General features: G+C 34.2%; 2 protein-coding genes across 2 annotated transcripts; both read right to left on the reverse strand.

Moving 5' to 3' along the window:
• Positions 1-7,014: 7,014 nt before the first annotated feature.
• LOC126699879 (uncharacterized) lies at positions 7,015-8,910 on the reverse strand. Its single transcript, XM_050397847.1, has 2 exons — positions 8,462-8,910; positions 7,015-7,432 (listed from the first exon to the last, which is right to left on the reverse strand). The coding sequence occupies exons 1-2, from the start codon at positions 8,816-8,818 to the stop codon at positions 7,250-7,252; spliced, it is 540 nt and encodes a 179-aa protein (XP_050253804.1). The 5' UTR covers positions 8,819-8,910; the 3' UTR covers positions 7,015-7,249.
• A 1,976-nt stretch (positions 8,911-10,886) lies between these two features.
• On the reverse strand, positions 10,887-15,993 carry LOC126699288 (cell number regulator 6-like). The gene is made up of 5 exons (XM_050397017.1): positions 15,818-15,993; positions 15,488-15,633; positions 13,270-13,384; positions 12,471-12,736; positions 10,887-11,300 (listed from the first exon to the last, which is right to left on the reverse strand). Exons 2-5 carry the CDS (start codon positions 15,593-15,595, stop codon positions 11,076-11,078), a joined length of 714 nt encoding a protein of 237 aa, XP_050252974.1. The 5' UTR covers positions 15,596-15,633; positions 15,818-15,993; the 3' UTR covers positions 10,887-11,075.
• Between the last annotated feature and the right edge of the window lie 366 nt (positions 15,994-16,359).

Genomic DNA, 16,359 nt, shown 5'->3' on the forward strand with positions numbered 1-16,359 from the left:
TTCTTCTTTTTTTTTTTTGGTTGTTGTTGTTATAATGTTGTTGTTGTTGTTGTTGTTGTTGTTGTTGTTGTGGTTGTAGTTCTGTCTGTGCGCTCTCTAGAGCCTGAACAAGTGCAGAAAAAAGAACCCAACAGGTACTCCCTCTCTGCATTTTTCTATTCCTCTCTGTTATTTTCAAAGTTTCTCAATAAAAATGTTACCTTTACTGTTAATTCTTGTTCAGACCTAGGGTTTATATGTTAATTCTTGTTTTTAATATTGGTGAGGGAAAATAAGTTAATAAAAATAAAATAAACGAGAAAATTTTGATCCTTTTTTCTGTATCTTGAAGCCTAGGGAGAAAAAAAGCTCTCAACTTTATATCTAGTTTAGCTTCATTGTTTTTGTATTTTTAATTTTAAGTTTATGGGAGTTCAAAATAAATAATAATATGAACTGGGTTTTTTTTTAATCAGCTTGGAGTTCAATAGGGTTTGGATTTTTTTTAAATGGGGTTTTGATGATTTGAAATTGTAGACATGTTGTCTAACCGGTTCTTGTCTCTGTTGTTTTCTCTGTATAGATTTGTGTTGGTTAGTGTGGACTGAGGCTGCTTGTGGTTTTGGGATTCCAATTAAATCCATTCTTTCTTCACATAAGGTAAGGAAGCCGAATCAAATTTTTGTTCTATTTTGTTCTTTCTGTTTTGATTAATATTGTTATTAACATAGAAATGTCAATGCTCTGAATATGCATCCCCTATGCAGGCAGACAATTGGGTGGTTAATGGTTAATATTCACTCTCCATTTTACTTCCAAATCCTGTTGAAACTGGGATTCCATAATGACCCACTTGTGTGGGTTTGGATTAATATTTTTTGCTGAACATGGTTGGATTGGGTTTGGGTTTGGTTGCTTTTTGGTGTTATTTACTTTTGGAGCTAAAATTTAGTAATTTACATGAATTGTTGTTGCTTTGAGGAGCAAGAAAGTGTTTCAAAGGGTCAATGTCATAGGGTTTTGTGACTTTGTTTCATGTGATAACTTTGGTGTCTTCTTCATTTCTGCATAGTTTGTTTAATGGAAGAAATTGTTTGTTTTTTGTGTTTGTTGGGAATGCAGATCCTAAAACGGAGATGGAAGACAAACACAAACAAAAATTTGTTGGATTAATTTGTTGGTTTGTAATTATTCTAAGCCTTTTTAGCATTTTGTAATTTTTTAGCCTTTTTAATTTGTTGGTTTGTGGAGGATAAGACATTTTGTAATTTCTTACACTTGTGGGATTTGTTTTGTAACTTTTTTATTTTTTAATTTCTTGAACTTGTTGGACTTGTGATACTTAGTTCTTGGACTTATTGGATTTATTTTATTTTTATGTTTAGTTGGTGATTTTAGTTATAATTTATTGATTTATAGATGTATAATTAAATTAACAGGTGATTTATGATTAACTTATAATTTGGATTGATTTGGTTGCATATGCCAAAAATCTTAATGGAATGGGCTTAAATTGGCTGCCCAATGAATGGGCTTGAATTGGCTGCCTAATAATGCCTTGAATGGGCTTAAATTGGCTGCCCAATGAATGGGCTTGAATTGGCTGCCTAATAATGCCTTGAATGGACTTAAATTGGCTGCCCAATGAATGGGCTTGAATCTGGCAAAAAACAACACAATGGGCTTAAAAAAAAAAAATCGGTTGGGCCAGATTTAGGCCCAACCAGTTAAACGGGGCTCGCGGGGTGGGTTTGGGCCCCGGAAAAAACCTGATTAATAATTGGGCCGGGTCCGGGTTGCGGGTCTTGGCCCGCGGGTCGGGCCCGGGTATGCAAAAACCCGGCCCGTTGCCATCCCTAAACATTTATACTTATAAAATGATCATCGCACTAAAGATGTACAATAATAAAAGATTGACACCTTGAAACTACTAGGTTTGAGGTATTATGTCAATTGTCATCAATGAGGTGATGGGCAAGCATTTATACTGGGTCGTTATTTTTTGCCAAAATTGATAGCCTTTTCAGCAGCTTTTGCCAGTTCTCAACGTGTGCTTGGTTTGCACGTTACATTACCTGTGGGCTCAAGTGTCTTGGAAGCATTCCAAACCCATTTACAAATTTTTTTTTTTCTAAGCCCAGAGATGTATAGAGGATATCTCTAGCTCTTTCACCCTTCCAACCATATCTCCCTAAATTTCCCAAATGGCTTGCCATGGCTGCTTCAAGCACATGGACGTAGAAAAAAAAATAAGGATAATAGTCTTGGGTTCAGTTGTGCCAGTTGTTTGTAGTATTAGGCCACTTATTTTTGCTTGGGCCATTTGCATTACTATTAGGCTTATATTGGCTTATTTGTTTATTTATTGAAATATAATTTTTGTTTTTTATGATTTTTTTTAAAAAAATATATTAAATAACTTAATATCATATGTTAACAACTACGATTAAAAAAATATAATATATTAAAAAAATTTCATTTTAAACACCTATACCTATAATTTATGGATGTAACGAATCAAAACACGTGATTTCAAAAGTAACAAATTAAACTTTGAAGTTTTAAAAAATAATAAATTAAATCATGAAATTTCAAAAATTAGCAAATTTAAATATCAGTCCATTGTATATACATTATATTTAAAATGATACTTCCCCTTGAACTTATTACTATTGAAATATGTGATTTAATTTGTTACACTCCTAAATTAATGGATTGATCACTAAAAAAGGTGTAGAGTCAAAATGGGATCCACTCCTAAGAAGTTCCTATATTCTTTTTGGTGCAATTTGAAAGCATTAATCATAAGCAAGATACAAAGTTAACCCCATAATTAATTTTTATTTTTTTAAAAAGGGATAATTACACTTTACCCACCTGTGGTTTGCCTCTAATTCTAAGTGCCTACCCGTGGTTTCAATTTTGACACTTTACCCACCTGTGATTCTCAACGTTACTGTGCCGTAACCCACCTCTCTACTTTCCGTTACTCTAACAAAGAAAATGTAAAAAACAAAACACCAAACGGATCAAAACACTCTCAAATCTTGAACATGAAGAACATACCCAAAAATCTGAAAAATTACAGGAAGTTGAACACAAAAACAATATCCAACACAAGCCCAAACCACAACAACAAAACTCAAATCTTACATCAAAACTTAAATCCAAAAAATTAAAAAAAAAAAAAAAATCGCAGCCAAACCCACAACAAAACCCAAATCTTACAACAAAACTCAAATCCAAAAAAATCATAGCAAACCAATCACCACATCAGAAGCCACAACCACCCCCCACTGCAAATCAATCCATATCAAAAGTGACTCCGGCCGATTCGGTTGATTCAAACCCAGATTTAAAAGCTTTCGCACCAAGATCTTCCTAGATTTGTTTCAAGTTGGCTTAAGTTCAAACCCAGATCTAACAATTTTTAACCCAGATTTGGTTCGTGTATCTGATCGGAGCACCGACAAACCACCGCCGAAAACCAGATGAAAACCCAGATGAAAACCATCGCCGAAAACCAGTTGAAAACCCAGCTGAAAACCACCGCCGTATATACCGAAAAAACGAACTCAGGTGATCTTGCTCGATGCCAGTCAAAGAAAAATTGTCCCACAATGATTCAGTGGTACCTCACGATTTGATGAACACCCCTGAGAGAGAGTGGGTCGGGTTGTAGAGAGAAGGGAAATCTGAGAAAGAAATTATGGGACAAGAGAAAAGAGTTTGGCTTTGTCTTTGAGTCACAATGATTCAGTGGTACACACCAAATTGAAGGGAAAAGGCCACACGTTTTTTCATATCTGTTTAGATTTTTCCATTGATTTTAGGCTTAGTCAACTTTAGAAAATTAATTATCAGTTCTGTTTTCATTAATTCCTTTCAATAATTCCTTTCAAATGTAATTTACACATTCCAATTATTGTATGCCCCGCATTTCATGCAGATTTTGGATTGAACAAATGATGAAAGTTATATATATTGTTCACGTCGTGATTGGTGGGATGTATATCTTTGAAATTTGGTTTGGTACCTAACAATTCGACTGATGAGCACCAGAGAGTGGGTTGGGTTGTAGAGAGAAGGAAATCTGAAAAAGAAGTTGTGGGACAAGAGAAAAGAGTAAAGTCTGAGGGAAAGAAAAATGACTTTGGCTTTGTCTTTGAGTTTTGGGTATGTTCATGTTCAAGGTTTGAGTGAGAGTGTTTTGATCCGTTGGGGGTTTTGTTTTTTACATTTTCTGTGTTAGAGTAACGGAAAGTAGAGAGGTGGGTTACGGCACAGTAACGGTGAGAATCACAGGTGGGCAAAGTGTCAAAATTGAAACCACGGATAGGCACTTAGAATTAGAGGCAAACCACAGGTGGGTAAAGTGTAATTATCCCTTTAAAAAATTATTTTAGAATTCTTTAATTAACCTTTCTCTTTTACCTTGGAAACCTCTCTTAAGTCTTTTTTTTTTTTTTTTAATATACAAAATAGAAATTCTATTATAGTCTAATCTAAGTGTATAGATGTGTGAAACTCATTTCTAGAGACTTGAATTCCGACTCTTGTCCCTCATACCCCACAAGCACTTATATTTGTGGAGTGACTATCGCGCCAAGAGTGGGCAGTGGTTACGTTTTAAGTCTTAATTCGATTACATTAACAACAAAAAGATTATTGTTAAAATGAGAATCCACCCAAAACTATGAGAATTTTTTTTGCACTTTACACCAGCTCTAAGGTGTAGACTACTTAGAATCAAGCCACTGGAAATCTGTGTGATCGACCGTTTAGATCTCCCACAAAATCTCTACCCATAGGTAATCTCTCTCTCTCTTTCTCTCTCTCTCTCTAAGTTTTCATTGTCGACTTTCATAATAAAGTAATGCCATAGATTAACAATAAATAAATAAATAATCGATTTACATTTAAAAAAGACCTATATATAGATCAATATTAACTTTTTTAAAATATTTTACCGAGTGGATGACTTCTTTTTAGAGAACAAAACTCATTCAGAGATCAAGAAGCATCAACAGAAAGAATTCTAAGACTAAATCCTCAATGCTCATAGGTAATAAAAATAGTTTTACTTGCTATAATCCATTCATAATTCAACATATATATAACTTCTATCATCTAAAAGAATTTCAATGTTTACATTCACATCGATTCTTTCTTTTTCTTATTTTTCCTGAATTTCACAGTGACTATTTTGCTCTATGACGCACTTTGAAAAAAGAAAAAACATTTACCCGGTTTTCTTGCTTTATCGTGAAGAAGAATACAAGCACAACTTGAAAAACTTCAAAAACTCGAAGCACTCTGTGAACGTGAACAAACTCTTGCGTCTTTTACTAGGTTTCTTTTCCCTTCTCATGCCTTCTAAGTCTTCTCTGTACGTATAATCTACATCATCCCCGGTGTCAATCATGTCATCTGACCCAAAAAAGCTATCCCCCATGATTTGATAATTCTTCTTAGAAGATATACATGGCTTTGTACTCGTACTATCAGCCTCACAAGCACTGTCTCTATATGAAACACCCGAATCCATGAATGAAACAAAACTCAGCTTTTGGTTTCCTTGTAAACTATGAAAGAGTTTTTTTATTTGGGTAGGGTTTTATACGAGCACGCATGTGCATGCTATAAGGAAAACGGATAGAGGCTAATACTTATACTACTCGGATTTGAGTTATTGATTTTTAAGTTTAATTATATTCCAAGATAAAGCAAAAAGAAATAATGAAGTTTAGGTTTGTAGACGAAGAAATTGGAATGACAGATCGAGTCCTAACTTGTGCTAATACGTCAAGTGTTAGGAGTTGTTCCTCTATTAGAGATCCTAGAGAAGTGTTCGGAGTTGTTCTTCGATTTTTTTTATAAACTGCTATTGTGGTGAGTGTATAGCTATTAGTTAATAAAAAAATGATGTTAAATGATGCATTTATATGAAAAACAGTAAAAATTTGTCACATTAATAGAATGGAAAAATGTTATAAAATAGTTTGTGTCTATTTGTAGAACATAAGTATTGGGTTGAAAATGTGCAAGGCCCAATCCAAATAATCAACTGCTTATCTACAACGATCGAGCTTTTGAGCCCAATATCATTTTCACTACATGGATTGAACCTTGTGCTCACAATTATTTCGGGCCTTACGAGTTATGACCCATGCTCTCCTCTGACAAAATTATCTGAGCTTTACAAAAAAACCCTTTATTCACACAAAATGGACTACCGGAACCAAAAGCCCACAATGCCGGCTGATACCTTCAGTTTAGTAAAAAATAGGATCAAGCATGGAGAGCACATATCAACCCATTCAAACCTGGCTAATTTCTCAAAGAACTCAACACCCATGCAAATCCAACTCTCCTAATAAGTCTTCAACCTCAATGCATGGATCAAATACATGTGTCTTTCATAGGGTAAAGTGGCATTTTTATTTTTAAGATAGTTTTAATTTATGACGTTCCACCCTTAATAATAGTTTTTTTATTATCAGATTAGAAATTTTATTTAACAATATAAGAATTTACTAGTTGAGCTAATTGAAACTCACAGTAGCGTTTGTGGTTTGAAACGTGTAAATGTGGTTCAACAGTTGACTAATAAATTTAGTGCTGAGCTCATTAAGGTGCCACATATGTGAACTTGGGAGAATAAAAAGAACCACGTGAACTCATTGCAGAGGCATATATAAAGTAGTATTTTAATTAGATCAATTCCCCATTATCAGCCTTTCTATCGAAAAAACAAAAACACTTTCCCATTATATATTCATTTAATACCTTGAGCTTTGGGTTATCAATAACCTTACATCGTTTCCTTCTTTCGGCAATTTCCGAGGGGACTCAAGTAAACTGCCCCTAAAATAAAGAAACTGCTACACATCATCATGCCATCCTAAGGCTTAAGTATTCTTTTTTCCTTTTTCTTTTCTTTTTTCCATTTTTTTTTTTTTTTTTGGTTTTTGAAGGGCTAATTAAAAAAGGGGAGGTCCCTTTGTTTGAGCAACCAAGACAACAATTAGAACATACTAAAATTTAGTCACTTTTCATAAAAGATACACTATGCATCTATGCCATTACAAAGACCAAAGATGACTTCGATTCCAAATTCTATTCTTAACTCTCGAAAGGGACCTTAATGGGTTATTCTAAAGAACGAAAACAGACATTGTATCCTATTGTGCATGTAATAATTGTAATATGTCCATGCAAAGATTCGAAGTACAGGCTAAATTAGCCACTTCAACAATGCATTATATTACTATTTATTGAGTTTCAGTAGCAAAGGAGGAGACTTGACTGGCCCGACCACAGTCTTGAAGAGAAGAAAGGAAAACTTGTCAATGGAGAAATATACAAATCCACCAGTAGAGTGAGTCACAAAAGATCCAAAACTCTTCCCAACAATGCAGTGCCATGCTGGACCATATATTGCATCAAATTCCTACAACAATATAAACAAATAAATAAAGTGAGACAATTAGGAGGCAACTCCGAGGAATTGTTAACTTTATGACCTGTATATATATATATTTTTAATGTGCTTTCCCTATAATTAGCATTGAGTTTTGAACTTTTGGCTTTTCATATAACAGTTCAATTGGAAATTAATGAGGAGGCCAGCTATGTATGTATCCATTTGTTTGTAATCCATATAGTCCATAGAGATGGTTAAATCTCTTGCCTTGTACTTAAAGTTAAATTTGTCCCTCCTCCTCAAACAAAAACATAAAAAAGTCCCTACTTTCTTTTTGCAAGTTGAATACAAGGGGAGGGGCAATTAATTTAATACCAGATCTCAAGAGTTAAGACTTAAGATCACTACAAATTTGTCTCACTTTGATAATGCTCAATTTCAACCAGACCCAAATCAAATTGAGATTAACTAGGGTCATGAAAGTTGGGGTTTTGAGTGAGATAGAACTGGGATACAAATCCAAATAAACTCAAAAAATAACTAAATAATAAATTAATTTTTAAATTATACTCTTTAATTTTGACATGTTTCAATTTATTTAGTACTTTAAAGTTATATATTGGTTTCTAACACACTTCTTTCGTTCAATCCATACCCTTAAATCCACTAATACATTTGCTCAACAAAAAAAAAAAAAAAAAAAAAAAAAAAAAAAATCCACTAATACAATGTCATTTTAGAAAATGAAAAATACTAGACTAAGAGATTAATTAAAGTTAAAATCTTGAAACAAAAAAATAAAAATAAATGACCCAATTAAAACCCTACTATAATTAAATGTCCTTTAACTTTTGATCTGGGCCAATTAATCAAAACATCCCATAAAATATATATATATATATTTACCAAAACAGCTGCATACAAATTCAACAACTCAAAAAGAACCGAAAAGAAAAATTGAAAGCTAAAAACATATATTACCATGTTTATTTAAGAACTTGATTCATAAAACCATGATTCAATATGATACTTTTGATTATTGAGTTCTGAAAATACCTTCTTGAGGCACATGGCTAGGTGAGTAGGACTGGGTTTCTTTGTGTTGGGACTTGAGTCAAGCAGTGATCTGGTGTGTCTAAAAGCAAGCTCTTGCATAGTAGGAGGCATGTCAGCCAATCTCAGCCTTACATTCAAATCAACGGCTACAGCTGCTAGAGCCAGCTTCACCTCACCAGGCCTAGATGGAGCTGATGATCTTGTTGGCTTTGGGTGCTGCAATGGTGGCAAAGCTAATGACTTGTGCCCAGTTGGTGGATGTGGGTATAGGCATAGCACTCCTTCTCTTTTGTTCTTTGCTGCCAGTGCCACTCTTCTTGTTGTTCTTGCTTTCTCTGCCTCTGAAGGCCTTTCCATGAGAGAGAGAGAGAGAGAGAGAGTGAGAGAGAGTATGAGAGTGGGTGGCAGAAATGTTTGAAAAAGTTTGAACTTTGAACCTTTGACTGGATACCTGTGTCTATGTGTGTCTATGCTCGATTTTTTTTTTTTTTTTTTTTTTTTTTTTTTTTTGGATTCAATGTCTACGCTCGTTTTGAAACGTTGAAAAGAGACATTATAGATCCACAATGAAACAATCAATTTTTCAACCATTTTTACAACTATTTATATTAAATAATGTTGTTCAGTGTGAATAATGAAAAAAAAAATGTGATGACTTAATATAAAAGTGAAAAGCTCTCAATTATGATTTACTACAAAAAAAAATAATTGTGAAAATAGATGTAAAATTTGTTGTATACTAGAATAACTCCAATAATAAAGTAGAATTTTCTTATTTATATATTTTTAAAAAAAATTAGAGGGTGCTTTGGAAAGAGTAAAATGTTACCTACTACCTTTTTTTATTTTTCATACTATTCTTCAAAATTATTGATATTTGATTCACCATTGATCCCTTTTTCAATGCCAATAATAAATATCAATTATTATGAAAAATCTTGTATTCTTATACATATTATTTTGGAAAACAAGATAAAGATGCCTTACCATGATTTAGTTGTTTTAAGACCATTTGTTTGTCATAATTTTTACCATAATTGGATGATATGTATGACCACAATTGATAAATGATCAGTGATCACTTTAAAATATATTTTTCTTTCACTAGTGGTAAATATCAAAATTATGATAATAGTTATAACACAACCTATGTCCACATTTTTCTCAATGTCATGTTGTGTCTTTTAACTCTTTCCTAGCCTTAACTTATTTTATTTTATTTTTTCAAGAAATGTTATGTCCACAACATTTTTCATAATAAATTCTATGTGACAGGTTGTTATGGGTTATTATTGGTGAGGTAAAAAAATAATTTCAGTGATAGATTAAAATTAGAACCAATAATAATTAACAATTTATAATTTGTTGTGAAAATATAATAGAGGTAATGCCTTTTCTTTTTCTTTTTTTTTTTTATTCTTTATTTTACTTGTTATTATAGGATATGGAGCAGTATACACGATAGGCTGATTGATCTATCATTCGTAGGCCCCAGTAGAAAGTAGAGTCAGCCGGCCCATTTCGATTTGGACATATATCTATAGTAAAAACAAACCTCACAGATTTTCTGCAAAAGGTAATGTTGAATTGGAAAAAGGACAAACAAAAGAGAGGAAAGAATCTACAAACTGATAGACCCAATACTCACATGAACAATAGCAAAGACTATACGGCCAATAATGCAAAGGCAATACGGAATGCTTGGAAGTTGGAAAAGCATCTAGTCTTCCATGAGTTCCCAAATTCTTGCAGTTAACTAAGTTAACTAAAAACAACATTGTTTAGAGACTTTAATAAGTAATTTACATAAACTATTTTATAAAATCCTTTTATAATTATTGACATGACTAATGTGCTTATAATAATATCATTTATACTTTATCTATCACTAACATAACTTCTATTGTGGGTTCCAGTTAATTCAACTAGTAAAGTCTCTAATAATTGTGTAAAAGATCTGGGATTCAATCTCCGCCAACACTAAAAATTGATTGGTGTCTTTTAATCTGATGATAAAAAGTTAATATCATAAATGGACGTCATAGTTTGAAACTCCCTTAAAAAAATAAAAAATAAAAACATAACTTCCACTATTATTAATGGTAATCGAATTTGTGTCCTTAACCTATTAAAATTGAAAATGGGATATAGGAGACATGTACCAACCTGATATTTTGTGATTTCTTTTTTAATAAAAACATAAAAGGGGAGATCATTGGGTGTGATCAAACCAACTTCCTAGCTGATGAGGATTTGACATCCTTTAACTTCCTTAACTGCTGATTATCTGAGTTTAACATCTTATAAGCCTCTGAAAATCATGACAAGGTTGTTTCAAGTAGGATTGCATAAATTGGGGGGGGGGGGGGGGGGGGGGGGGGGAGGTGGTGTGGGGGGTGTTGTTGGTTTACATCAATGAAGCAACTAAGAACAAGAACATGGTATATATTTCATCAAATCAAATGGTTCAAAAATCCTTTAATATCTGTATATGTGATCCACTCTTCTAAAAAAAAATTAGAACCTTGCAAACAAAATCCCTGTTAAGATAGTACATATTTATTTACTCTGGATCAACACATGCATTTACTCGGTATAAACACATGAGGAGGGTCTACAAAGCCTGCATTTCCAAAGTGGTGTGCTCATTGTTTGCAGAGGATTGCGCAGAGTCATGATTATCATCATCAGGCTTCATCTCTTGAACAGGGGGAGGGTTGACAATGGTCATTGGCATGACAACATTATCTGAGAGGCGCCCCTTCATCTCCCTGTGCTCCTGACACAAGGCACACCAGTGCATGCAACAATGCACCAAGCATGGGTCACATGGCGAGTTCTGCATTCAGCAAGAACATGAGTTAGCAAAATATAAGCCCGAAAATCATCTGCCACTCCTTCCTTTTCAAGATCAACAAATTCTAAGCCTCAAGACAACATGGCTGTCAACAAAACGTGTTTAAAAGGCACGGAGGCTCAAACTCAGCACCCAGATAAAAGGAGTGTTTACATGACTCGTTTTCCCTAAGGATGCATGCAGTAGGGGCAAGAAGCATTTCTTCTCTGGCGCTTTAAGTGCGCCAATTAACAACACCAAGAGAAAGTTTAAGAAAATAAATGGATAGAAATAAAAAGTCACTAAAGCAGAATTTCTCACAGACGTCTTAAATATAGCACCTTTTTGTATCATCTAGTTAATATATATATATATATATATATAATAATAAAGTAAAAAACCACTCCCTTTTCAAATCCTCTATGCCCCAGTCAAAATCTCTTGATGGTACTCAGTCGGCATTCTGTGCAACAATGATCCAAAAGTTCAGTTGATAGAACTTTTGAAGCCATGAACACCAGGACATAAAAGAAAAAAGTAATGAAAGAAAGGCTTTCATCTGACTTGACAGAGAAGAAAAGGAATCGGGCAGAGGAAAAGGATGATGTTGATGATGATGATAACAATGTGACAATATTTATCTCTCTCTCTCTCTCTCTGTTAAGGCAGAAACATTATAAGCCTTTAGAAGATTTTAGTATTTCAAAAATTTCCAGGAGATTAGTGTTTTGTCTCTATTGCTTCATGTCTAACACCTAAAGAAACCAACATGGAAAGAGATTTCTCAGGTTCATGCTAGATGAACAAAACTTTCATAGGAATTTCAAACAGAATGCATCACCTTAAATTTCTTAGTCAAAAGATTATGCCTGGTTGAGAAATCAGACTTTTAATTGTTATGCAAAGGTGCACGTCTGAGCCACAAGACAACAGTTGTTTACTACAACATTCTTTATGTCAGTGGGCAATGAGGTAACCACAACTACACTAGCAATATTCATTCATGACAGCATGCTCCTTGAAAGATGGGAGCCAGCCTATAGCATGTATCAAAAGGGAAACTGATGCATGGGGGCATGATGTTTGAGCCTTTTAGGCAAGACATGCAATCTGCATTGTCTGCCATAATAAATACAGGTTACCTAGTTGTGTGCATAGAAACCTTAAAATTACCTTCAAATGATATTTCTTCTGTAAGGATTGCCGAGCAAGACCCGTGTATATACCACACATCCACCACGCAAATAATAGACCCTCACAAATGAGAAATGCAGTCCTTGGGTCAGAACCATGGAAGATTGCAGTTGCTGCTGCCAGAGCCATACCACCTTCAACACATACAGCATGACACATGCATGGCGTGGTCCAAGGGGTATCTTCTCTCAAGCTTTCCACATTTCGCCCAAACAAAACACATGGACAAAACAGACCTGTCCAGCCTGTAACAGGTAGGAGACAAGGAATTCTTACAAAACTGAAACATGTATTAGTAAAAGATACTGCAGTAGAATGAAGTATTGGTACCAGACAAAGCCCATTTCAAGGATATGATAAAAAAAAATTAACAGAAGCTTTTGGCAAAAATCTTTTTTCTTCAAGAAAAGCCAAAAATCAAGAAGATTATTGGAGCACAGAAACACTGCCTCAAGCAAACTAACTGACATCATTAGTCAAATGGTACTTTATTCACTCTTGGAAAAACTAATGGTAAGGCCAGATGATATTAATAGAACTGGTCTGATAAGAAACTAAATAATTGCAAGAAATTGGCATCCACTAATGTTTTCATTTGTATCACATAAATTTAATAAAATCATGAAAAGGAGAACCTTTTGAAAATAGGGAAATTTATCCATCAGAACTAGTCCAGACTCAAGAGGGACAAGCAAGAAACAAAATCCATATTGAAGTTAATGTCTATACCATTCCACATTAAAGAACAAAATTGAGAATGGGTTATATATAAACTTACAACTTTCCCTGTCTTCTGCACAGCCAAAAATCCCTGTTGTCCAAGGTTCATCTCCAGGTGGCTGAAAGCTTTCAGGTAGCGGTTGCCCACATTCATAGCACTTGCGAACGGCCAACTGCCCAATAATCAGAGGATTAATAAATAGATAATACATATGTGCGAGTATCCATCCTCATGAAACATAAAAGATGGAGGGCACAGAGAGTAAAAGTTTAATTCTCCTTAAGGAGTAATAACAAATGCTCATCTGACCTCACTAAGCAGGAAGAGGGAACCAGTATAACATAGAGCACAGTCAAAGCTCAAGGATGTATGGTAAAAACCAATATAGATTTGTCAGATCACATGGACCAACAACCAATCAAAATTCAGGCCCAATTCAGCCCCTGGTCTTGCTAAAATTTACTTGTTTCAAACTGTTTGAACTGCCACTCAACTGGAAAACTGTTGTGCTGTAGTGGTTAACAGTGACAGAGGGAGACTTGGACTAGGGGAGCTTGCCCCCCAAATTTTTATTTTTTTTTTAAATTAATATATACATAGTCACCAATTTTAGCAATTTTGTTCTATAAAATCACACTTTGCCCCCTTTAATATTATCATTGATTCTTTTAGGAGTACTACTCTAACCACAAAATTTTCTATAACATTTTTACAAACTATTGTAGTAGTAAACTTTTATTAGTTTGCATCTGGGCTCATCACTTACATCGCATTTTTACTTACTAATAATCACTCACCACATTAATAACTTGTAAAAAATGTTTGTAATTCTAGCATTTTCCTCCTTTTAAAGGCCAAATCTAAAATCTAAAGCAAAATAAACAAATCCAAAAAAATTATTTAACAAAAAAAATTACCAATAGTAAAGCTAAAAACAATTAAATTCAATCATCCAATTTTACCTAAAACAAACAACCTGACCCTTTAAAAAATTTTAAACAAAATACTTTTGTCCATATCTGGATGCACACATAAAAAACACAAAAAGAAAAAACTCATTAGCTGTTAAGCAACTGAGCTGGAAGCTAGAGCCACCATACGCAACTAACAACAAAACTGCCCCCCTAACTTCAAGTTTTGGCTCCGTCCTTGGTGGTTAAGCATGAACTAGATAATTTCTTTGGTCAAGTAAAGTTGGAGAGAAAGTTTGGACCCTTTCCTTTGAATTCCCTTTTTTTTTTATAAGAACATCTGAAGTCAATAGTTCATATGCAGACCATTAATCCATGCACTAGCTGGCATTAACAGTCTGTAGTTATCCAAGCCATATCACTAAATACTCAGCAAATTAACAATACATTCATATACAGCAGATCGTGTTCGAGTACATGTCCATAATCATATATTGATTTCCCCCTTCAAATTAGATATCTTCTTATTGGGATTGGGTTAGGAAAGAAAAGGAAAGCCTTAGAAGGATGAAGTCTGTCATGAAGTGACATGTGAGCAGCATAGGTGCCAGGACTGACTCCAAAACTAAATGGGGTGTGAGCTGTGTACTTGTGTAAGGGGAAAGAAAAGGGAGTGTGACAACAATACTTTATCATTTCCTCTTGAGCCCACCTACGAGTTTATTCTCTTGTTCCTCTTAACTTTATTTTTCGTTGTAAAAACAGAACTAAACACAGTGTTTAACAGGATTCCTCGCGTTATACAAAATCACAAGTCCAGGCTACACTTATTCATTTTAAAGGTAATTGTTAAATGACTAAGAATGCACAAAGGTTCTAGTATGATTTATGAAATCTATGTTGGATTACACCTTTACCAATTTGAGTTACTTCTTCTCTCATTGTCGAAGTTAATACTCACTTTAGAAATCCAACAGGACTGGAAAAGCATATAAAACCCTTCAAGGATGAAGTCCACTATGAAGTAGTGTGGGGGCTTTGGTGCCTCCTGGATATAGGAATATCAACCGATCAACTACTCCTCCACAAATTTTTACCCCATCAACCAAAATTATCCTAATCCAAATCATAAAGCATCACCTGAAGTGCTCAAATTTTAACCCAACTACCACCAAATACTCCAAGCAAAAGGCAAATGCCATCAACCAAAGTTCAAATCTTTCTCAAATCATGAACACTAAAACAGTCAACACACATTAACAACAAATGGGTCCAATTCCAATTCCATAAATAACAAAAGGGTTTTACAGAATTCCCATAAAAAAACCACTAATTTCACAGAGAGAGAGAGAGAAAAAAAATACCTGAGGAACCTCTATAGGCTGATTAAGCTCTCCAGGCTTAATATCCTCCAAAGGCCCCTGATCCTTAGTCAGCTTCACATACCTTGAGTGTGCTGATCCTTCCGCCATCTGATAACCCCTATAGTTTGCGTTTGTTTCCTGAGACTCTGCAAGCAAAAATAAACAAAACCCAAAATTTTAAACCCTTTAATTTGTCATTACTCAGAACCAAAATCCAAACAGCCAACCCCCCCCCCCCCCCCCCCCCCCCCCCCCCCCCCAAAATATGATGACTTTAAAGATTATAAAGTATTTTCTTATCCTCAGCTCCCACAAACACTAATGACTTACCTCAAGAGATCTGAATTCTTGTACCAACTTCGGGATTTTCAAGAAAGGTAGAAAGGAAGAAACAGATCTAAATTTGTGTGAGAGAGTCTTGTACAGAGTAACAGTCAACTCGTGTATTGTGTTTGTGTTTTCTTAAACTTGGGATTTTTTTTTTTTTTTGGTAAACTGTTAAACTTGGGATTGACTCTTTGTGTTTAAGGTAAAAATATTGAAAGCCGTTAGCAATAAGCTACAAGTACTATGCTATGTGGGTAAGGATTCGCTGTTAACAATGCCATTTGTAATTGTTCCTCCACGATTACTTAGCCAATAAATGAGTTCCATGTGAACAATTTTGCTATCAGGGGCCCAATGAATCAGTTACATGTAGGACTGTTTAATGACTTTAATGTATGTACTGAATGTAATCTTATTTTATCTGATATATATTCCTGTGAATCCATTTTTTTTGGATTTTGTTTTCGGATATTTAGGGGGAATTTTTTTTTTTAATTTATAAAAATGGAAAAAAGAAACATATAATTTTTTATATTTCTAAGGTA

The sequence above is a fragment of the Quercus robur genome, chromosome 9 (genome assembly GCF_932294415.1).
Source record: "Quercus robur chromosome 9, dhQueRobu3.1, whole genome shotgun sequence".
Lineage (NCBI taxonomy): Eukaryota > Viridiplantae > Streptophyta > Magnoliopsida > Fagales > Fagaceae > Quercus > Quercus robur.